The 25178-nt window shown below is 39.2% G+C and overlaps 1 protein-coding gene across 2 annotated transcripts in view; it reads left to right on the top strand.

The window, feature by feature from the left end:
* The window catches only part of KIF16B (kinesin family member 16B), a 301049-nt gene that overhangs the window by 266369 nt on the left and 9502 nt on the right, over positions 1–25178 (top strand). For both annotated transcript variants that reach the window (XM_024559335.3, XM_053926360.2), the window contains one exon: positions 3048–3131. In XM_024559335.3, coding sequence (XP_024415103.2) covers positions 3048–3131 — 84 coding nt within the window. The remainder of the gene's footprint in view (positions 1–3047; positions 3132–25178) is intronic.

Genomic DNA, 25178 nt, shown 5'->3' with positions numbered 1-25178 from the left:
TGACAGCTCTTGTTGGATTGTTGATCACGCCTAGCAGCTCTGTATCATTTTTCAGATGCTTTGATCTGATTCCTGATCCCAAGCACTTCAGAAGAGGCTCTTCCATACATAGCAGACATCCTTTACCTGGAGTTAGTTCTGATTCCTCGTCTGGAGTCTACCCTGCCATCCATGACTTTGAACCTTTCTAAGTCACTTAACTCTGGACCTGTGTTCATTTCTAAAGTTAGATGGTTGAATATTGGAGTCCTATGTGCCTAAAAGCCATTTAAAGTTGCCCTCTCCTTCCTAAAATGTAAACAACAGTATTACACATAATTTTTACATAGTTATTTCACAGGGTGAATATTAATAGCATAAAATATTAGCCTTCATCTCAGAATGCAATACTACTGTCTACTATGAGGATATTTAAATGCTTGGTACCCACCCAGTTCAGCTTCCTGAAGTCCTTTTAGTGCACCATTTCTGATGGAGCGTGCAAGTGTGACTATAAAGTTCCCCCAACAGAAACTACATCACCTCATAAGCCACATAAGAAAATGACAAAACAACCAATGTGAAAGCACACTTGCCAAGCTTTTAGCATCACTGCATCAAGGTGGGGAAACATTTGTACAGGATGAAATTGAGGCTGGATGAAGCCTAAACGACAAGCTCTGGCCTACCTGTCTTCTCTAAGCTGCAATATATGGAAAGTGTGTTTGTGCCCGTGAGGCCAGGGTTCCAGAAAACTCTGCTCCCTGAAGCCACATCACCATTCCAGGGATGGGGAGAGGATACAAGAAAATACGGCATGCTGCTTTCTTAGTCATTACCAGATCTCTGACAAATAATAGGAGCTAAGGTCCATTTGACATTGCTTCACTAAATCTTCACAGAAACCTGGTGAAGTTTTGTATTATTGTCTGCCTTATTTTCAGCAGAGAATAGTCAGGCTCAGAGAAACATATGTAGTTAACTAGTCAGCAGTCAGTCCAAGATTCAAACCACCGTAGGTCTGTCTTACCTCAGTACCCATGGCCTTTTACTTTACCTCGCACTGGTTTTAAAGTTGAATGCCAGTAATGAAATTGGAACATTGGTAAGAAAAGGATTAGAGGCTCTATATACCCTGCCACACAAGGTTTTTCTGCTTTGGTAGAAATAGCCTCAGAGTATGAAAGAAGCAAGCATCTGCCTGACTTCAGTTAACTTTAAAAAAGGACTATAAAGTAATCAAAGACACTGAGCAGAGTTAAAAGGAAGAATGAATCTTAATAAGAAAAAGGCAGATTACCCTAATAAAAAATGGGCAAGAATTGAATAGACATTTCCTCAGAATAACTAAACACATGATCATTGAGCATGTGAAAAGATGCTCAACATCATTAGTCATTAGAGTAAAGCCAATCGGAGCCACAGTAGAAATCACTGCATACCCACCAGAACTGCTAAGATGAAAAAGACCGCAGTTCCAAGTGTAGGTGAGGATCTGGTGTGATCTCTCAGTCACTGCTGGTGGGAGCGTCCCTTAGTAAAACCGCTGTGGAAAACCATTTAATAATTTCAAATGCAAACACTTGCATACCACATGACCCAGCATTTTACTTCATGTAATTTACCATTACCTGAAGTTCAAAAATAGGAAAAACTAAACTAAGCTGTTAGAAGTCAATCTTTTTATGGGGTGGGAGGGAGCACGTGGGACTTCCTGAGGGTGCTGGGTATGTTCTGTTTCTCCATATGGGTGGTTACAGTGTGTTGAGATGTTGAAAATTCACCAAGTTATATTCACTTAGGATATGTGCATTTTCGGTATGTATATTCTACTTTAATACTGTTTTTAAAGTACCATATTTTTCGGACTATATGACACACCAGACCGTAAGACGCACCTAGGTTTTAGAGGAGGAAAATAGGAAAAAAATTTTTGAAGCAAAAAAATGTGGTCCTGCTCCTGCCTCCTGTGACCCCACCCCACTTGCCACACACCCCACCCCCCTCCACGAGCCAGGTAAGCTACATTTGGACTATAAGACGGACTCCCCCCTTCCCTCCCAAATTTGGATGGGGAAAGTGCATCTTATAGTCCAAAAAATACGGTACTGTATGTACAGATGCTAGTTCTTAATTTTTGACTCCTACTGTGGCAATATAAATTTAAATGTACAAGGGGATCTGCATATGTATAAAATAGGAATTTTGTGGCATATTGTGGACCTATCATGTGGGAGAAAGGTTGTTAATTTTTTCTCGATAATGGTTCATTGGACTCTCAATTTGTCTGAACCTCATAAGGTGAGGAAGGAAGAAAATGTTGGATTCCATCAACACCAGCAGTGACGTTGAGCACTCATTCAGCCAAAGCAACACTGACTTGTCAGGGTTTTACCAGATTGCAGGCTCATTCTTGCCTTGGAGTCTAAAATAAAACTTATCTTTTTATTATGATTCTTATACTGCCAAGAAGAAAAGCATAAGGAAAATAACTGTGAAATCATAAGACGTGGCTAAAACAAATCCTGAACCTTTATTCTTTAGAAAACGAGGTGAAAAGGTTTGAAGAGAAGTCCTCTTTTTACAGGGACAGGCTTCATTTGCAGTGGTGGTTGAAAAAGGTTGTATGGAATGTTTAAGGAACCTTAGCAAAGGTCTTAGAACTATTGTACAAAATGTTTAGGTGGTTATGCAAGTTGAGTTTCCCAATTCTCATCTCAACACAAAAATAACAGTTCTGGTATAAGAAGGAGGCAAAAAGAAGAACAAACTTGTATTTTGAAAGTAAAAGTTGTGAAACATCATTTGGCAAAGAGTCTAATATTGTCTGAAACAAAAAATTGAGACTCGTGTCTGTCCTTTCTCTGAGTTCCCATTGCCTGCCTTCTCATCTGACCGTTGTGGATCCTTGCCTGATCTGTTCAAGGTCACACAGCTGATTGGTGGCAAAGCAAGGCAGGGCCTACCATCTTTTCACCCCATGAGAGACATTCCATGTAGTAGGTTAATAATGGCCCAGAGATCACAGGTGTGATATTAATGCATCTCTTGTAAAATATGTGTTTCAGCTTGCTACCCTTGAATTCCCTCCAAAGAAACTATTTGGAAACAAAGATGAACGTGTTATTGCTGAGAGGCGGAGTCACTTAGAGGTAACAGAATAAAGCTTTTCTTTCCCTGTGTATAGAAAATTTGCATCTGTTTGACCAGTGGGAACTGATCCTGTTAAACACTATTACCTTGTTCCATGAATGTGAAGGTGCTGCTTCATTGACACAGAAGATGGCAGCAGTAGATTATAAAGTAATGATATCAATTTATTTAAAATAGGTCCTTATCCCCCTGTAGGTTAGCCAAACATTTTTCTGGTTTTTAACGAGCTACTTTTATTCTGAGGGTTAGGAAGCAGGTTGTGGGTGAGAACTAAATATTCACCATAGACAGATGGTATGAAGAAAGGATGAAGGTATGAAGTTTGCTGAAAAAAAACTTGAATTAATTAACTGAAGATAGTATTGCATCATTACTTTTTCAAGATAATTGGAAGCAAAAAGACACATACCTATTTTAGTCATGGTTAGGTGTTTTTTTAAAAATTGACTTTAACTTAGTCTTCTGAGACAGCTACATGTAGAACTTTGGTTCAAGATAACTTGTTTTTCTGAAGACCTCCCTGCCAATACACATTGTGGGCCACTTTATATATTACAGATAATATGTGTTTCTTTTCAGGATAGAATTGCTCACTTAGTTGGGATCTAGTGTGCTGAGTGTGTGTGCTGAGGCACGGTCACAGGTCACAAGCAGTCCTAAATTGTTGGCTGCTCTCCTGCCACTGTCAGCATTTAGGCAAGACAGTTTAAGGTTACAAATAGCTCACTACAATGTGTCAGCAAGCTTTCAGGGGGCCTCTTAAAGTCCCCTTTGCTGCTTCTTTAAGAGGAATAATAATAAGACCTTTTGCAGGTGAAATCAACTAAGAGAAGGCCTACGATAGTCATTTCTGAATTGTGAAGTGCTACATAAAAATTAAGTATTATCCTCATTCCCAGTGATAGCCATGAGGTCCACCTCATGCCGGTGAACCAGGGATTAGGAAAACTTCCAGAGGCTGGAGATTCCAGTGAGAGCCAAAGGGGAGAAGTGAGGGACATGGAGAAACAGAAGACTCAGAGATTGCAAGCTGTGAGGGGCATTGTAGAGTTTTGAGAACCTCAGTACAGAACTGCTCTGAGGACAGACACGTTTCAGGGTGTGGCCATGCTTATAAGCAGGCATTTAAGTTAAACCATAAAGTTACACATTTGAAGAGGTCCTGGAACTCCTAAGACTGAATTCTGGATGGGTCACTGCAAGCTTCTAAAAGTCATCCTGTAAGATGGGATGACCCTATTATCCAACTGAAGAATTTGCCTGCAAGGGAAGGATTATCATGGTGAGCCTGCTGTTCAAATTTTCTTAATGGTTTGATTGTATCATGCAAGAAATTTAATAACAACAGAACTAGTGATGGTTTTCTTTACCTAACCCTCACCTGCCTCAGTGATCTAGACTTATCTACAATGAAAACAGGGAGAATAATAGTATATAAAAACAAGTTTACAAACAACAGAAAATAGACCGTTGTCATTCCTAGCTACCTAGCTGTGCCACAGCAGATTGGGTGTTTTTTGTACTGTGTGTCTGTGAGCACAGCTTTGAGTGACTTACGTCCTTCTATTCCAGCTTCCGGCGTCAGAGCAGAGTTCAGGGCTGTCTTTCATTCCTGGTGCCTTGTTTGTTCTTTCAGTATCTCCTACCTAATCACTTAGCTGTCAACTGTTGATGAACTCAGCCCTATGTTAATGGCTGTATCCATGCAAGGATCCTTTCTATTGTCTGTGACTGTTATTTGCCTGTGGCATTGGCCTTCGTACAATGATTCTACACCTCATGGAAATAGGCACTTACACTTTAAATTAAATGTATCTCATCTAATATTGACAATTTTAGAATATTATGGTTTTTTCGAGGAGAAAGCATAATTCAGCTTCACAATTTTATGTGAAAATTAACAAAATTACTTTCCCTGAGCTTCCTATTTGATTTAATTCATTGTACATGTCTTTAATTCCTAAGACATGCTGAAGATAATACTAGGCATTATATGGAATATAAATAGACATTGATTTCTCTCGAAGAAAATGTTTTAACTCCTGTATGAAATTATCCAGAGGTAAAACTTAATACATAAACACATACAGAAAGGTGGTTTTCACTAGAACACATTTGCACTGATACACACTGGTATACATACTATATGCTCAAAAGGAATTCTCTGACAGTTTTTTTTTTAATTTTTATTGTTATTCAGTTACAGTTGTCTGCATTTTCTCCCCATCCCCCCACCCCATCCCAGCCAAACCTACCTCCCTCCCCCACCCCCACCCTCCCCCTTGATTTTGTCCATGTGTCCTTTATAGTAGCTCTCTGACAGTTTTTAAAATCCAGAAGTGCAACATTATAAGCCTCCTCACCTTGCGTCAGCTATATAAAGCAGTATTTTAAGCATTCAGTTGTTTTAGTCTTCCTCACTATTAAAATATTTCCAGGATTTTGACCTTATGTTTGATCTTTTCACCAAACAGTATAAAATGGTTTCACGTTAAAGACACAGACACCACGTTTGGACTTTCCAAGTTAAATCTGTTAAAATAGTGATTGTAAAAATGATAGGTAGTAGCAGAAATTTCCAACTCTCACGAGATATCGTGGAGATTAATTTTCTTACTTTAAAGAGAGGAATATTAGTTGTATGTGTGGTGGTGGTGGTGGTCCAGGGTGGAGACCCGAGGACGGTAGCGTTGCGCTCGCTGCACCATAAAAGGCAGGAGCGAGTGAGAACAAGATGATGGTAAATGAAGGAGTATAAACCGGGCCTCCAGCGCTCTTATTGATAAACTTGCATCAGCTCCACCCAAACAAAGTCATCAAACCAACTTTATACCTGGAGCCAGCTCTTCCACAATCTGGCCTGTTCCGATTTGCATCTCATGCTCAAATCAAAGATTCACGCCATAGAATATTTGAAGATTTCTAATGTGGGCAGGTCTTCCTGTTGCTGCCGCTGTCATTGGCTGGAACCAGTTCGGTGTTAAGTGTGTGTGTTGTGGGCAGATCCTGCCCTCAGGTGGTCAGAGGATTATGACAGCAACACTTCCCAGGTGTGACGTCCCTTATATCGGAGGTTCTGAATCTCAATTGCTTATGACTTTGTTTATTTTTAAAGCCTATCTTTATGCTCAGTGTCACATTATTTCTATGCAAATTTATTTCCTATCTGAAATAACTGAAATTACTGAACCTGAGAAATTTCTAGGAAGTTTTCTTGAAGGTACTAGAGCACGCAGCAACCCTAGGCCACCTCTTTCTCTCTTCCCCATTTTCATCAAAGAGCTAAAACATTATTAAAGAGGATAAAAAGGAATGTGGTAGGTAAGAGTGTGGGCCTTGGAGCATCATTCTGATCTTAAATTCTGGTTCTTCTCCTTTCCAATTATTTACTACCACTGCTTCAGTTTCCTTACCTGTAAAATGAGGAACGGCAATACCACCACCTCCTGGAGTTGACCTGAGGATTAAATGAGACCATGCACAGAGAAAAATCACTCAAAAATGTTAGGTGGTAAGCTGGTGATAGTAAAGATGGTAGTAGTGGGGGTGGTGCCAACAATAGCAGCCAGGGAGCTGTAAGAATCAAGGAAAGGCAAAGAGCACCACCCACCCACAGGCAAAGTGGAACAATGTGAGTTTCTCAGTTGGGCACATCAATTTCTGAGGGCAAAGACACTAACATTATGTAAGTATTCTTATTCATGGTGATTTCTGGAAGATACGAGGGATCTCTTGCTCTAGTACCAGCTTTTTATTCACCTGTAAAATTGTAATTTGGAAAGCAGAAATGCTTTCTGATAATTTTAGCAAGATTGAGCTTTTGTCCATGGTGGCCAAGATTAGAGGCATAGTATCATTATGAAGCGAGCACAGCTCCTCTGCATTTGTGGAGCTATTATTCACAGCTGGTTAATTACCTTTGCATGGATCCCTGGTCATTGACTGTAGGACTGTCCACTATGGAGTCCCCAGCTCCCCCGAGCTTCTGCCTGGGAACAAACAGAAAAGTATCATCGCCTGTCAGGAAAATCCCAGGAATACACCTAATTTTTTTAACACTGTTAGATTTATTGACTCATGAAGGGAGAACCACATACCATGGGAATCATAGGGTCATCTCAGCAAGGTGTTACAGAGAACCTGGGCTTGCTCTGGACTGGATGTTGGACTAGTTCTGTGATTGGGTATTTTAATCTTGTCTAGAAGGCAAAAAGAATACAATAAGGTTAAAACTATGACTGATTAAAAAAAAGTAGCAGTGCCCCATGTTAGCCAGAATAGGGGGTATTTGGTCATAGTCATGGTTTATGCCGTATTCATGTTTTTGTCTGTGTTAAGACTTGATTATTTAGTGAGGTTTTTTTTTGCTTTTTTTTTTTTTTGTCATGCTTCTTCACAGTCACAGAGTAGCCTTGCTTGGTGTGGGCTATTCTTTGAAATTGTTTAAGGTTGGCAGGAAAACACTGTAGCTTAGCTTCAAGTACCAGGACAGCTCCCAGCTGCTTTTTATTCCCCCTTTTTTTTTTTCCACAATAAAGCTATTTTTTTCCTTTTTCTTAAAGTAAATGGATGCTCAGAATTTATAGGTGGTATTCTTTACATGGGAACAATGAAATAAATGAAATGAAGAGTTGTCTTCAAAATAAAGTCTTAATAGATCAAATGTCTTATCTGGCAAATATAGGTATTAGTATAAGCTGCCTATGTTGATATCTCTTCCATGACTGCCCCCTACCCCTGCCAGGAGTTACTTTTCTGACTTATGGTTCCTATAACACACAGTGTAGCTTTTCTAACAAGTGTCTCATTCTACTTTATCTTTATGTTACTTTCAAACCTTAAATCTACAACAATAGAATCATTTGGTTTATACATTTTACTGTTTGAGACCTTTCAGTTTCAAAGTTAATTTTGGGAGTTAAAAGTCTTTGAATTTTTTCATTCATTTGGCTGTATGAAATTTACCTAGCAGTTCTGTGCTTAGTTTAACATTCTATCTACTCTCTGCAGATGTGACAAAATAGATAATGGTATAGAACCATTATCAAACATGCAGAGATTTAAGAAATACCTCACCTTAAATACCTTAAGAAGAAGGAAACATTTTCTTCTTCACTTATGTTGTTTCTGGTTATCTGGTTATTTATATTTATGTGTACATTTAGGTTATCTAGTTATTTGTATTAGTCCATATTCACCATTGTCAGTAGCAAAGCATTTTCGAAGGGAGTAGGTGACTATAGAAGTGTTAGAGGAGTTGAGTGAGGAGATTGAGCTGGAGTTTGGGGGCTCATCCATCTTGGTGCTTCATGGAGTCAGAGGAGCTGAAAATGCTGTGATCCTTGGGCTGAATTCGGGAAGGAGAGAGGAAACTCGGTGTGCTACTGGAACAATGTGGAAGGTTCTAGAGTAAGACCTGAGTTTGGAACTCCACTCTATGACATACCAGTGTCTGTGTGACCTTAGCAAGTTGTTTCCCTCCCTGAACTTCAGCATCTTACTTATTAAATGGCAGAAATAATTATCTACTTTGTGAAATTGTTGGAATTAACATGAGAAAGCTACATACTATATGGAAGGAAGCAATGTCATAAAGGGGGAACAGGAAGTATGAGAAAGAATGAACCCTAGAAACAAACTGCCAGTAAAAAATCACTTTATACAACAAAAATTCTTACAGCATCGATGTAACTTGGTGCTTTATGAGCACATCAAAGAGTGTGAGTCTCCAACTGAAGGGAACATCCCACTTTGGTTTTCATGAGCAGTTTACTGGTTTAAGAAGAAACCAAAATCAAAACGAATGTTTCCAAGGAGAGTAACAACTGCCAAACCCACATGGAAGCCTGGAGGGGGAAGGGGAGCACCCACCCTATGTCTTCAGACAGTTTTGCTCTCTGCCGTTTCGCCACCTTCTTTGTTCCAAAATGGCATCCTCTGTGGGGTAATGGCTAACAACTCCGGCACTCAATGCACAGGAAAGTGGAAAAAATATTCTCCATCATTGTGCTCCCAACCTAAAACTCTAAGCTGGCAACCAGGATCTTCATTACTTTGTTGATTGTAATTTAAGTCAGCTGACACATCTCTGAGCTTGGTGCACTGCCCTCAGCTCAAATATAGTCTGCTCCGAGACCTGCCCCCAAGGGGAAGCAGTCCTACCCCATGACTGCCCCCAGGATGCCCCTATTATTTCTTGGTTAAAGCACTTAGAATTTGTTGGAAAGAATTATTTGTTTGTTGGTTGGTTGGTTTTGTTTTTTTTAAGTGTTTTATATTTTACTAAAAGATAAGTTCTATGAGGACAGGTATTTCAGCTGTCTTGTTCATCTCTGTTTCCTCAGTGCCTAGAATGGTATCTGGACCTTAATGGGTCCTTAATAAATGTTTGGTGAACAACCATTTAAAGCTGTGTTGAATAGCAGGTAGCACATATTTGTTCTGATACTAAACATTTTTAAATGAGAGCATGTACTTAAACGTGGGTTCAAATGCTAGATTTGCCACTTCACAGTATGCCTTTGGGCAAGTTACCCACTCTGAACTTCATTATTATCAGCGTAAAATAGGGATAAGAAAAACTAAGTTTCAGAGATGCTGAGGGGATCAAATGAGGATGGCGTATAAAAACACCTAATAGAAGATATAGCCCATAATACGTCCTCAATTAATATAGGATAATGGTTACAAACATACACTATAGAGTCCAGCAGACCTGATAATGAATCTTTGCTGTGCTATTTACTGACCTGGTGCCCTTGGACAAGTTACTTAACCTCTCAGTGAATCAGTTTCCTCCTCTAAAAATGGGGATAATAACAATGCCCAATTCATAAAGTGACTGTGAGGGTTAAGTGAGATAATTCACACAAAATATTAGACAGGTGCCAGGTACATAGCAAACACTAGAAATGATATGGCAGTTGCTATATAGTGATGTAGAGTATACTGTTAAAATTAAACATTTAAAGCCCTATTTAATACAATAAGACAAGAAAAGGAAATTAAAAGTACACTGATTCGAAAGGAAAAATAAAACTGTGTTGCAGATGACATGAATACCTATGTAGAAAATCCAAAATAATTTACAAAGAAACTCCCCGGAATTCAAGATTGCACTATACAAGATTAACATATAATCACCAATCATTTTCTTATATACCAGCGATGAACAAGTAGAGTTTGAAATTAAAAGCACGGTACTATTTAATATTAGTCCCCTCAAAAATTAAGTAAGTAGAATCTACCAAATATATATAAGATCTATGTGAGGAAAACTATAAAACTCAATAAAAAAAAAGAACTAAACAAATGAATAGATATTACATGTTCATGGATAGGAAGATTCAATCTTGTCAAGATGTCAGTTTTTCCCAACTTGATCTATAGATTCATTGCAATCCCAATCAAAATCCCAGCAAATTATTATGTGAGTATGGACAAACTGATTCTAAATTTTATACAGTAAAGCAAAAGAAGGAGCTTACACCCTTTGCAACAGCATGGATGGAACTGGAGAGCATTATGCTAAGTGAAATAAGCCCGATGGTGAGGGACAAATATCATACGATCTCACCTTTAACTGGAACATAATCAACAAAAGAAAAAAGCAAACAAAATATAACCAGAGACATTGAAGTTAAGAACAATCTAACAACAGCCAGAGGGGAGTGGGGACGTGACAGTGGGGAGAGGGGTTTATAGGAACTACTATAAAGGACACATGGACAAAATCAAGGGGGAGGGTGGAAGTGGGGGAGGGAGGTGGGTTCAGCTCAGGTGGGGTGGAGGGATGGGGAGAAAATGCAGACCACTGTAATTGAATAACAATAAAAATTTAAACACACACACACAAAACATGTCGTTTCAGCTCTTGGGGGGGAAAAAAGCAAAAGATCAAGAACAGCTAATGGAGTATTAAAAGAAAAGAACAAAGTTGGAGGACTGGTATTACCCAATTTTAATACATAGTATAACGCTATAGTAATCTAGTCAATGTGCTATTGTTAAACAAAGAGACAAATCAATGGAACAGAATAGGAAGCCCACAAATAGACCCAGATAAACATAGCCCACTGATCTTTGACAAAGGAGCAAAGGCAATACAATGGAGCAAAGATAATCTTTTCAACAAATGATGTGTTGAAACAACTGGACATTAACATACCAAAAAGAAAGAAGAGAATCTAGATATAGACCTTACTTACACATTTCACGAGAAGTAACTCAAAATGGATCATAGACCTAAATGTAAAATGTAAAACTATAAAACTAGAAGATAACAGAGGAGAAAACCTAGATGACCTTGGGTATGGTGATGATTTTTTAGATAAAACATTAAAGATATGACCCAAGAAAAAAATAATTGATAAGGTGGACTTCATTAAAATTGAAAATTTCTGCTCCACAAGAGACAATGATGAGAAAATGAGACGACCAACCATAATCTGGGGGGGGGGGATATTCACAAAAGACACATCTGATAAAGAACTCTTATTAAGAATATAAAAAGAACTTTTAAAAGCTCAACAATAAGAAAATTTTAAAAAATTAAAAAATTGGCAAAAGACCTGAACAGACATCTCACCAAAGAACATATAGAGATGGCAAATAAGCATACAAAAGATACTCACCAACATCATATGCCATTAGGGAACTGCAAATTAAAATACCAGTGAGGTACTTCTCCACACCTATTAGAATGACCCAGATCCAAAATTCCAGGGACAAGTGCTGGTGAGGATGTGGAGCAACAGAATTCTCATTCATTGCTGGTGGGAATGCAGAAATGAGAAAGGCACTTTGGAAGACAGTTTGCAAGTTTCTTACAAGACTAAACACACTCTTACCATACAGTTTAGCAGTTGTACTCCTTGGTATTTACCCGAATGAGGTAAAAACATGTCCACACAAAAACTTACACATGTAAACTACAGACTTTGGGTTATATGATATGTCAGTGTCGCTTCATTGATTATAACAAATACAACAGTCTGGTGTGGGATGTTAACAGTGAACGAAGGGATGTATATGGAAAAATTCCTGTACCTTCTTCTCAATTTTTGTGACCCTATAACTTCTCCTAAAAAATAGTTCATAAAAATCATTTAAAAATAAGGCATCATGTAGTCACCATGGCATTGTAATCTCCTTCCTTTCCTCTTTGTCTCTCTTCATTCCACTTTCACTTCTGCCCTCCCTACATTCTCTTATTTTTCCATTGACCCTTTATTGCTTTGCTAAACAGAAGGAGGGAAGAAGAATGGATGGATAGATTGGTGGGTAAGTAGGTTTGACACTATTACCCATTTTTCTTGCGAGTATGAGGTTAAAGTACTGTTAAAATGAAGGTAATAATCCCCTAAACAGATGATACTTTTTATACATAGTTTCTCCATTGCTAAGCATATGTATTTATATTTCATTAAGAGTAGCTCACTCATTACTCTAAAATTTGATAATCATTATTTTATGTTTTTACCAAGCACCATTTTTATTTTCAGATGCCTGTCTATATGAATTGATGCTTTTCAGAATCTTCAAAATAATGAAATAGTCACCCAGCAGACTCTCTTTACAAATTAAAACATTTGAACACAGAAACCAAGAAAGAAATCTCTTGTAATCACATGTAACCATAAAATAGCTTATAGGCTAGGTGGAATCCTGATATAATCAACAAAGAGTTGTAAAGATCCTTTTCCGTATTACTACAAAGACCTCTCCACACTGATGTTTAGTTCAAAGGACCTTAATGTTCTTCTATCTTGTATATTACCTGTAATCTAAGTGACCCATTATTACATTTAATTACACAGTATAATTTCTAAAAATTTTTTCAAGGGTCACTTAAGAAATCTCAATGTAAGTTGCCCCTTCCTCTGCCACTTAACTTTATACTATACGGAAACTAAATTCCCTTCAGTTCTTTGTCAGACAAAAAGTTGAAATGATCTTCTATCAAGTTAGTACAAGGAGCCCAAAGGACATGAGCACATTAACTTTAGCATCAAAATGTGGTTAGAATTTCCCAAGGAGAAGGGAAGAACATCTTCATTTAAGGGCATGTCCCCACTTCTCCTTCCTACTGAGTGACTCATCTTTAGCAGTTCTTTGCAGCCCATTCTAGCTCAAAAGAGAAATTGCCTTTGCCTAAATCCGTTGGAGTGGTTAATATCTGGTGTTAAAAGAATTCTTAGAATCAAAGAACACAGTTATTGTACTAGCAAATTTCTACTATGCAAAGGGTTATACAACCATATCCAGCTTTCTGAACTTCAGTGCATTAAAAGAACTTTGAGATATCATAATACAGCAATCAATGAGCTGTATCTTCTTTTTCTACTTTATTTCTTATGACACTATATATAAAACCAGAATGAATAATGTAATAAACCCCAATGTACCCTCCCACATCACCCGGCTTTAACATTTAATCAGCATGTGACCAGTCTTGTTTCATGTACACACACACATACACGAGATGATTTCAAATACCAGACATTATTTTATCCATAAATATTTTAGGATTATATCTCTTAAAATGCAAGACTTTATTTTTTAAAACATAATCACAATGCCATTAATTCTCTCTCCTTCTCTCCACGCCAACACACACACTCCAAATTAACTAATCTCTCAATGTAAACAAATATTCTGTCAGTGTTCAATCCACACCAATTTTTTCACTTTTTTCAGTTAATATGCTTGAATCAAGACCCAAATATATCCACACATGGCATTGTTTGGTTGATGTGTCTCTATATAGTATTAGAGTCTATAGGTTTCTCTTCCCTCTTTTTTTCTCAACCTCTGTCAATGAAACTATGTCATTTATCTATTCAATTCTCACACTTTGGATTTTGCTAATTGCATCCCCATAGTGTCATTCACTATGCTCTTCTAGTCCAGAATTTTTGAAAAACCAGTAGTTAGATTAAGAGTCAATCAAGTTCAGGTTTGATTTTCTTTTCTTTCTTTTTTTTTTTTTTTTTTGGCAAGACACTGTTTAGGTTCTGCTATCGTTCTCTCAAATTTCAGAGGAAGCATGTGTTGTCTGGTGGTCTCTCCGTAGTCTTTGCTGTCTTTGTTAAAGCAATCCAGTGACTATGACAGTCATTGTTCATGCTCAGGAACACTTCCCATGCTTGGATTGAGCCTGTCCTACATGCACCAATCAAAAACCTCACAGATCTGTAGGAGCAGAGACAATAAGTAATTACTCACCACTGTCATAACTAAATGAATAGTCGAACTAACTGAACTGTCATAACTAAATGAATAACCACCTTTGAGGTTATCAGAGGGCATGATTCCCAAAGCAGTGGTTCCCAAACCTGTCTCATCCATCTCTGAAATTATCTTGAGCAGCTTTTTGGAAAATACAGATGCTCAAACCTTCTTCCACTATATTCTGATTCAATAGGGCAAGGATGAGACCCATGCAAGCATGTGAAAGAAAGATCAAACTACTGTGGTGGTAGACAGGGAAGGAAAAGCCAGATCCTGAAACTGTCTCTCTGACTTTGGACCTGATTCAGAGCGCTGTGAGGAGCCAATGGAGTATTTTAAGCAGAGGAGTGGAGGGATGAGTATTGTACTACTGTAGAGAGAATGGGTGGGAGCAGGGGAAACAGGAGGTAGGGAGGACAATGACCAGACTGTTTTCAGGTAACAAATAACTATGGTCTGAAGGAGAACTGTTAGTATAAATTCCAATCTGAAAACTGTAAGTCTTGAGACCTAAGAAGAGTCCATATTTTCATTCAAGACCCAAAGCAAGAAAAGACTGATGCCCCAGCTCAAAGCAGTCAGGCAGGAGGAGTTCCCTTGTTCTTGAGGCCTTCAACTGATACATTAGGAAGGTCAATCTGCTTTATTCAATCTATTGACTCAAATGTTAATCTCAACCAAAAATACTCTCATGGGCATACTAGAATAATGTTTCAGCAGGTATCTAGGCATCCTGTGGCCCAGTCAAGTTGACACACAAATTAACCAGGACAGAAGCCATTTCTATTTACCCAAGATATAGCAGCAGTGGTACTTCTTCCATTTTTTTGGCTTTTGGTATTCTAATATCAAGCCAAATTATCATCCAACCTCATGTGCAGTCCTAGCGTTAAAACTGTAACATCTGTTTTCTCCCCAGCTCCCATATTCATTTACAGAGTGTTAGGGGCTTGACAAATACATAATAGAGATTCTTCAACCCTTTCCTATTTATGGAAATAGCATCAGATGAAGAAGGTGGGAGACTTCAGAGCTGTGCATGTTCTGTTTATGGAGTAGGTGTAGAACAGTTTATTTGCTTGCTTACTTTTAAAGGCAAAATGAAATGGAGCTGGAACATCACAGTGTTAAACAGCTGGAGGCTTGTTCCTCCTCTCTACCTGGATACACCAAGGCACCACTATTTGTCTTTTATGAAATGTCTCACTGCCTCTGAAACAGAAGTAGATGTCACAACTGGCATAGACAAAGGAGCGTGCAGTATGAGCTTACTTCTCTGTTGCCCACACCTGGAGGTAGCCTGCCTGCCTTGTTCAGAGACAGATGTTAGCTTCAAGTCACTATTGATCTTATTGTTTACTCTGCTTAATCAAATTCCATTTTAATATTTTCTCATTCTGCCACCCCTTACATCTCACATTCATGCTGCTGCACAATGCCGGTAAGAAGGAAAGGTCTTTTAAACTGAAGCACTTAATTAGTTCCCGGGCCCCTGGGGTTAGTGTCAGATAGAAATACAGCTGAAAGGGAAAAAGAATAGCCCTACACAAGATGTGATGGTTGATGGTAGAAAAAATAATGACCATGTTCCGTTGGCACCTCTGTTATTAAAATAGTTTTGGAATTAGTGACCATTTTGAGTCATGTATACAATAGTCGTGTTTGTGTCATTAATTTCTACTAGAATTCGTGTTTATTCAGTTATAGTTGCTCATTTCGGCTAGAGCCTACTATTTTTTTCTTTTCCCCAGTGTGCACATATTGTTCTGGGTGAAGATAAAGAGATGGCCCGTCAGCAAAGTTCTTAGTCCCTTCCTGGAACTATCGGGCGGCCACATAGTCATCTAGAGCCTCCAGATGGCATTGTTGTAAAGAATCACAGTCTTGTAAAACACTCACTGGCAGAGGAGAGACACAATGACATATTAATTAGAAAATAAGACTAGGCATGCTATTATAATATTTAATTATGTAGATGTAATTTCTATAGAAACTATATAGATAAAATTATAATTATAAATATAGTTATGTTATATAAGTTTAACATAAATGTAGATTATAGCTGTGTATGGCATAGATATGGATTAAGATGTCAATTATAGATATAATTCAATATTTTAAGTATAATTATATAGATACATAGAACCATTGTATAATAGAATAAAATAAGAATTCACTCTTGTAAAAACATAAAACGCAGGAGATCCTTGCAGTGACTGCAGCGTAGCTGAGACCCTGGGGACCTTGGCACTGGCAGCCATTCTGACCTGCTCCCCATGGAGGTGCCAAGTTGGGCTGAGTGGTATTAGCTAAAAGTTGGGAGCTTATCAGTGGCTCTTTATCTTCTGAATGCCCTGGAATCATTTTGATGATGGATTCTCTAAGACCCAGTGTGTGAATCACATTCACCTGAGTTCTTATTGCCTAAGGTTGCAATAAAACTTGTATTTTAAATACTTTAAAGATGCTTATTTTTCCAAGGAAAATAATGAGTAAGCTTGTTGTGAATCAGAAAGACCTTGTCAGAAAATTAGATGCTAAAGACATACTAAGAACACTGTGGAGGAAACAAAGCAGCTAGAGCCCAGAGCAAAGACTAACTCCACCATTATACTGGCTTCCTAGTGTATAGCAGTTACCACTAAGCAAAGGGCTCCCTCATTACAGCTAAAGCTAGGATTCCCTTAATCACCACCAACCCCAATCCTGTCCAATGGTGCATTTATTCCACAGCCCCTTGACCTACAGCGATACTGGCCATGACCCTGATGGACAGTGGCAGTGTGTGCTGGCAGTGTCCCACGGGGTTTCTCAGCTTTCCTCCCTAAGCCTTCTCCAAAGTCCAGGCAGCTCCCTCCAGCCTTGACTGGGCCCTCCTTCTCTTGCTTTTCTGCCCCTTTGCTTCTATGTCCAGAATCACCCTCACATCACCTTCCTCAGCCTCTGCTTTCAGAGGACCTCAGATGGGGTAACTGCTCTTACAGGTTGGACATATATCCTTCTGACCATTTTTGTGGGGTGCGGGGGGAGGAAAGGGGAAGGGAGAAAGAGGTGATGTGTGTGCATGCACACCTAATGTTTTGTTCATATACATGAACATTTTTTAAATATCAATTATGGATATGGTCTTACAGTCCTATTAGTTCTTTCTGAAAAGGAGTCCCTGCCCTCTGTTTATACCCTCCAATTTTCCTTTCCCCAGCAGTGACCTTTCAATACCTTTTGGTATTTTTTCTTCAAACTGAAATTGCATTCAATATATTGCTTTCTTTTGATTTTTGCTTGAACGTGAGGTGCTATCTCTTAACAACCTACTGTCAACAGGGGTCCCCCACATGCACCCACAGCCTCACTGCTCTCCTAAAACATGCGACATGTCAGGTCTACAGGTCTGTTTGCTTAGTTTATTACATACTTACTGATTGCTAATTGAACTTCAAATGCTTGGTCAGTTGTACAGATCTCTTCCGGAAACATTCAGAGCATCAGGTATTTCATGAATTCAGCCTTGTTGATGAACTCCTGGAAATGTCTTGCCTCTTCTAGTCAGTCTGAGTCACGTCTACTTGGATCTCCCTTCTCCATCACCCTTGCATTCTGTTGAATTGTTCCCCCTGCTTCCTGTGCCCTGTTTTCCTCTTTCTTCCTTATTTTGATGGAGCTCGTCTCTAGCAGCTTCCTGAGAAAGGATGTGTAAGAGAGAAATTTCTAGAGGCATGTCTGAAAATGTCTTTCTTCACCCACACACTGGCTGGATAGAATATATTAGTTGGGAATTATTTTCTTTCAGAATTTCAAAGGGATTACTCCGTTGTCTTTTAACTCCAGTGCTGCTAAGCAGTTCAAAGCCATTTTGATTCCTGATCCTTTGTATGGATCTCAACACTTTTGATTCCCTCTGCCCCCATTGCTCTGAGCTTTCACAGTCTACTGTGGGAAGCAGTCCCTCAGTTCAACTTCATATACACTGTCTCTCTCATGTCCTTCATCTTTTGGGAGGTTTTCATGATGATTTCCTCTCTTGAGGTTTTTTCTGTTGTTTTGTTCTGAAAATTTGTGTTGAACTTCCTGGTCTGGTTCTCCAATCATTTTTCTGTCTCCTCTATTTTCCATTTCTCTCTCTCTCCCCCTTTCCCCACTCCCTTCTTCCATCCCTTAATTACTCCTTCCCCGAGATTGTTTGAGAAGCCCCATACTATATGGTACACCTCACTCTTTCTTCTGTTGTGTTAACATTGCACTTGTTACTTTTGCATCTTCTAGTGCTGTTTTAAACCTGAAGGCCTAGCTTCATGCTTCCTGAAGTAATCAATTATATTCATTTCCACTGATATTGGTACACTTCCTCTTCATACACGTCCCTTGTTGTAACAGCCCGAAAGACATGTTCAAAATTCTTCTTGAGAATTTGTATATTTTAAGAACCACAGTCTCAGTCCTATCCCCACTAAGTTCTCTGCTCACTGTTTATATCAACATTTGGGAATCATTGTTTCTCATGTAAATATGAATTAAGCTTTCTTGAAAAGTCTTCAATTCCCTTAACCCCACTTATTCAGATTTGTTTCCCAAATAAATTGTGCTTTTCTTAGATAAAAGGTGCTCCTGGTGGCCTTTTGCCAGTGAACCTTCATACTGCCCTTTATGGACTTTGTAAGCACATCTTCATTTCAGGATTCAGCTAGTTCTTTTTTATTCTATATGTATCACATATTTCATAACAGTAATGAATCTGAGCATATGTTGCAGCCCTTTGAGACAATATTGGTGGGAAATGGATAAAAACAGGTTTGTTCCAATTCTTTACAACTTTTTATCTTTCTTGTTTGCCCATGTAAAGCTCCCATCCATTTTTAGATAGACTTACTTTTATTCTCAGAATTCACTACAATGTCATTACATTTACGTATATGATATTCATTCCAGGCAACGGAAAAATTAAGACTCTCTAATCTGTTTTCTGATTGAGATCACCTGTATTATATTACATATAGGTAAAGTTTGGAAACTGATAATGAAATCAGTAAAGTCTTTGCTAATCAAAGTTGAAAATGGTAGTAAATTAAGCCACTGCCTTTTCTCAATGGATTTTGTTTAGCCAACTGGACACAGAGCCCACAGAGCAGGTCATAGGGCTTTCATCCCAGAGCTCTGTGGGTAAGTGCTATGAGCAGCAAGAGGCCTCTGGTCTGCTCCTACTACCTCCGTAGTCTGGGGCATTTATGCTCTTGTTATATGTCGCTAATGATTCACCCTTTCTTTTCCATTTATAGTGCTTCTCTTTCACTTCACAAAATTGCATTTACTTGCAGTTTCTTTGAAAGACTCTGGGCATATCCAAATAATAGCTCAGCCAATATAAACTGACATTTCTTACTTTGAAAGGCAGTTTCCTTGTGGCAAATCTGTGGGTATCAAATTAGCCCATTATTTCTTGATTTAATGCCTCAGATCATTTTCCAAGATCCCCTAGCTAGTGGGATTTCCCTTTGATCTTTTAGATCTTTGTTGTGTCCACATTTTGCCAATATTTCTTTTTAGCTTTTTCTGCTGTACTTTTACCGGCTTTCACTTGAAAACATCCATGGGTGCTGAAAGTTCGGACAACTGAAAGACTGATGCTTACACAGTTTCAGGTTCATTTGGTATTAATGCAGCCAGACACGAGTATCCTAGGAAGCACATGTCTGATCAACTGCCCAGTCAGCTACATTCTTCACTTCTTTTCTACAGCAACTTCTCAGAATGTGAGAGGGCCAGGACAGTTTTAAGAGTTTCTAATATTTGGCTTTAAAGAATAAATTAAGATTTGCTAGACTTCCTTCTTTCTAGTAATTTAGTAAATTTGCCTCGTTCAGGAGAAAGGAGACACTATAAAACTGTGAAATTTTGCTATGAGGTAAGATCCTAAGGAAGGAAAATTCATGCTTCTCATTGTTCATCACCATTTATTAACATTACCTAATAGCCACTCATTACATCAGTCATCTAAGGGATAGTGTCTTTTGTGAGCAAAGTACTGAGCAGGAAGTGTATGCTTTCAGTGTATATATTTTTTAACTTAGTTGCTTAATTCTGTAGATAATATATTTGGTGAAGGAATTTTTTATTTTCTGGTATGAAATCTACACCTACCTCATCCTTTTTTTAGAATTAGAGATGTTATATTAGAGAAGTTTTAATCTGGCTTTTCTCCCTGCCTTCACCTTCCCTGATGTAGTCAGTCTTGGTCATTGTCCCCAGTGAAGGAGATCATTGGTGCAGATGATCCAAATCCCCAGCTAATCCTCTCCCTGGGGTGGGGTCACAGGCCCACCACTTGAGGCCACAGTTCTTATCAGCCTGGGGCATGACCATGGCTCCCTGGGATGTAGGGTAGTATGGGGACAGTGGGAATCAGTCCCGAGGCAGGAGGATAATCTGCAAAGCAAATAGTCCCACAGGGATCATCAGGAGCCCCTGATCCAGACAACAAAAGGGGGCACTGGGTCTTTTCTCCTAGAGTCTCAAGAGCTTACCCTCTTGCCCTTGAATGCTATTCTGATGGCCCAGTGCAAGGCCAGCCGTGTGCAAACAATCTTAGGTCAGACAGTAAAGGGAAGGATTATTCTGCTCAACCACAGGAATGGCTGGTGATTTAAACAATCATCAGGGTCCTTGCAGCTTTGTTTGCACCGAATCCAGTTCCTGGTTCTACTAACAGGGAAATTTGGTGATCCAGTAATTAATATGAACTACTTCTTGATTCTCAGGTTTTTCAGGACCTGGTTCTTTGAATTTGAGTTTAAGTACATTACAGCCAAGAGTTACCACACAGCAAGATTCTCATTTGAAAGTCTGTCAGTCAAATCATTTACTGGGAGCAGGCATTCTGTCTCAAAATGTCAGGACCCTCAATGAAGGTTTATACAGTACAGGAAGGAATCATGAGCTTAGAAATAAAGAGAATTTTTTTTTCTCCAGATGGAGAATCTCAGTATCCAAAATGTATCTTAAAATGAGCTTTGAAGGATAATGGATTAACCTGGTATAGATTAGATTTTTAGTATGATTCATCATTTTGAAAAACAGGTTAGTTATTTTAAAGCAACTCTTTAGGGTCTGTCAATATCTAATATGAGGTGACTTTGGAATTCTTGCTGTCTTCTACTTTCCTTTGAAGGGGGAGAACATTCAAGTTAAATACTTCCACATTTTAAGCTCATGTGTTTTTAAACAACTAAAACATGGAAAAAATGAACATATTTGCAGATTAATTTTCCTGAGGAAAAAGCTATATAGAACACATACTGTGAATTGGGATCTTCCCTAAGCACTTTATAGGAGCTCATTTAATCTTCTAATCCTAAAACTGCAATATAATCAAATGAAGAAGCTGCAATGCAGAGTTCCAGGACTTACCTTGCACCCCTGTGCTGTAATGTCCCTTGCACCCAGCATGGTGGCTGCAGTGCTGAGTGCCTGGGAACTAGCTCATAGTGCAGTTGGACTACACCAAGCTGGTGGTTCCAATGGTGGGGCATGCCTCCAGGACTCTCTTCCGACCTCCACTTTAGGGCTGAGGAAGTTGAGTTGCTATGCATCTGTGTTTAGCCTATTATCCATCTCTTATCTGGGTCCAATAAACAAATGTCAGAGAACTGGGGCGAGCCCTAAGACCTGGGCTTCTCCCGAGCGTCCTCTCATATTTTGCTTCAAACAAGTGAAGTTTAGAGCAGAGCCTATCAGACTGTCTGGAGGCTATTTGCCTACTCTGTTTTAGCTGATGTATGTGCAGCATAAACTAAATTTCTCTCTTCTCTTCCATGAGCCAAAAAGATGGGACTGCTCTTGACTTGTGCTGTGGATAACACTCAATCAGCCTCACAGTTGAAGCAGATTGGGGCTTTCTCATGTGGCTTGTTTTTGGGGTTCCACCCTAAGTTTGCTTGTCAGCCAGACTGAGTCATAGTCATTGGAATAACTTAATAACCTGAGCTGGAACATCAACCTATGAAAATTGAATATCATGTGACTTGAAATGCACATCTCTTATAAAATTTTTAAAGCTTCCTGAATTTTATTAGAATATTTGAACCAGTCTGAGTATATTAAATTTATGAGCCCAATTGATGCTGTACCATAATAATTCAATACAATATGCTTATGTCATTAAACTCATAAAGAAGATTCTGTGAATAGCTGTAATGAATAGTTCTGATTCTGTAATCATGGACAAACATTTCACCCTGATGAATTTTAACTGGGAACTTTCAGAATTCTCTATAACATCAAGACATAAATGCCATATTTTGATGACTAGTTATTTCGAGTATTATTTTAAAACCTACGATATAGATAGAAAAGAAGTACCTGCTAAAACAGAATTATTAATTAGAAATACTAAAAAGTTTGGGAGAGGTTGGCATGTAGTGGAAAAGTACTGTAATTTATGGGTGGTCATAAATTATAAATAGAAACCAAAGAAAGCTTTTTTGGAGGCTGGTCTCAGCTGGGGCACTGGAACCTGCAAGGCAACTTCTTCACTGTCAGCATTACCTCCAGTGCATTCTCTTGGTTAAGACAAGTAACAGGCTCCACCCAGAAGGCCTGGTAGTACTCTTCTGGTCTAGGAGAAGAGAGATCCCCAGGGCGCAGGGAGGACCCCAGTGTGAGAACTGGTAGAGAGCTGATCCAATGACCAGTGTGTTCCAGGAATGCATACCCCACTCAGTGGTCCACACTTGGTACACAGGCCAGTCATGCTGGACTCCTGGTGGTGCTCCAAGCTCTGCTTCCCTATATGCTCTTCCCACTGGCTTGAACAGGGCTTCTCCAGTATCTTCCCACTTGAAGCTTTACTTACCCCTCAGGTCTTAAAAGTCACCAATTTCCAGGACTAGCCTGGATGCCTTTTTTCTGTGTCCTCCAAATCACCTCATTCCTGTTTTCTTATAACCATATTTTAATTGCTGCTTTACCTCCACATCTCTCCGAAAGGCCTGTGAGTTACTCAGGACAGGAATTGGTCTTATTGAGAGCATGTAGAAAGCTCTCAGTAAATACTTGTTGGGTGAATGAATGAAATCTGAAGAGAGAGGAAACAACAAAGAACAAACCTTTATTCAGTCCTTAAAACATAAGTAGGATTTAGATGCTGGGAGCAAAGCACCAATAAGAATGATTTTGAACAAGACGGAGACGGATGTGGGCCAGCCCAGGCACCTTGTCCGGGCATGCACTGTCTGTTTTATTCAGCACTGATACCCGGTGCCTGCCTGGCACAGTGCTTCATGTACCACAAGTGTGCAGTAACTGTGTGCAGGATGAAAGAGCTGCTTGAATCAAACCATTCTAATTTTGTCAGAGTGTGGGGGACATTTGGGGCATGTTGGGAAAGCTATCTAGCATATCTGATTAGTGGAGACAAATTTTAGGATTCCTGAACAGCCAGAGAGAGGAATTCAGATGAGAATTTGTGAGAGTTTAGAATGAGGAAAACTTGACCAAGAAAATAATATTGATTCTACTGGGTCAATTCCTGATACATGGCCAGTGATGACCACGCCTTTCTCAGGTCTAGAAATATCCTAGTGTGTCCCCATCTGAGCCTGATCTCTCTTTAGAGCCCAGCAGCCCATGATGAATTTTTCTAGTGCTTCACTGTAACAGAAACCTCTAAGTCTTATTAGATGGACATTTGTCCTTAAGCTGCCGTTGTGGCTAATGACTTCTGGAAACAAGGAATGCCGTTGAACCGTCTTCCCTGTCAGTATGTCACAATGGAAAGGTGGATAAAGACCTATTTGATTTTTAAAGACCATTATAATTTTAATAATTTCAGTAACTTTAAATTAAATTAAGGATTTACGTTAAAATTTGAAAAATAACGAGTGTCCCTCGACAGTGAGATGGCGGGGAAAATCATTAGAGTGACACAACCAGTGTGACATTGCTGCAGATGAAATAAGCAGTAGGCTGCACAACAGTCGTGTACCCTATTAAAACAGAAATTTTTTAATAACATAAAATGACCATGATTTTATCCCCCTGCTAATTGAAATAGAAGGAAGGGGAGGTAAGGTCTTTCTAATGTTTCTGAGGCCTATTGTCATAACCACATCTTCTATACACACATGTGCACACATGAACACATACACAGGGTGCTTGACTGAAATTCAAGGTAAATTCTGAGAGCCTACCTGAGGATGGCATGGACAGCTCCAAAGACAGGGGCTGCATTTACACTTACACGTTACATTTCATGCTCAAAGGGTGGCACTATGAGAATTATAATAGGCCCTCCTGACTTTCTCCTGAATGAGGCATTAGTCATTTTGTTGGCCTCTTGTAGACTGTTGACTTCGTCCAGGTCCTGCCTCTTGAGATCTCAGTTTCTGCATCTGCAAACAAAGTATACCCATACCTGTCCTCCTCCTCCTCAGTGTATCTTAGGGGTCATATAAGCTCATGAACAAGGAAATGCTTTATACAAAGTGCCTGCAGACCCAAATCCAGATCCTAGGCCCACCACACTCTCCTTCATGTCCCACTGTTCCCACCCAGAGCTCTACACATGCTGGCCTTGCTTCCTTGTTCACACTGTTTGCTGGTCTTAGATACTCCTCCTCTTTTCCAGATCCCAGACATGAAAGGAAATGACTGTAAGATGGGAGGGGACACACCATTTGAGTCCCCTCCAATCTCACAGGGTTGTGCCTGGGTGGACTATATGCAGCATGGGCAGTCCCTATGACCTGATTAGAATTTCATCTAGAAGCTCCATAGGTGAAAAGAACAACCCAGCAGAGGCTGTCTAAAGGCCAGCTTTTACC

The sequence above is a fragment of the Desmodus rotundus genome, chromosome 6 (assembly GCF_022682495.2).
Source record: "Desmodus rotundus isolate HL8 chromosome 6, HLdesRot8A.1, whole genome shotgun sequence".
NCBI classification, from domain to species: domain Eukaryota; kingdom Metazoa; phylum Chordata; class Mammalia; order Chiroptera; family Phyllostomidae; genus Desmodus; species Desmodus rotundus.
The sequence above is the reverse complement of the archived record's forward strand: the minus strand, read 5'-3'. Positions and strand labels throughout refer to the sequence as shown.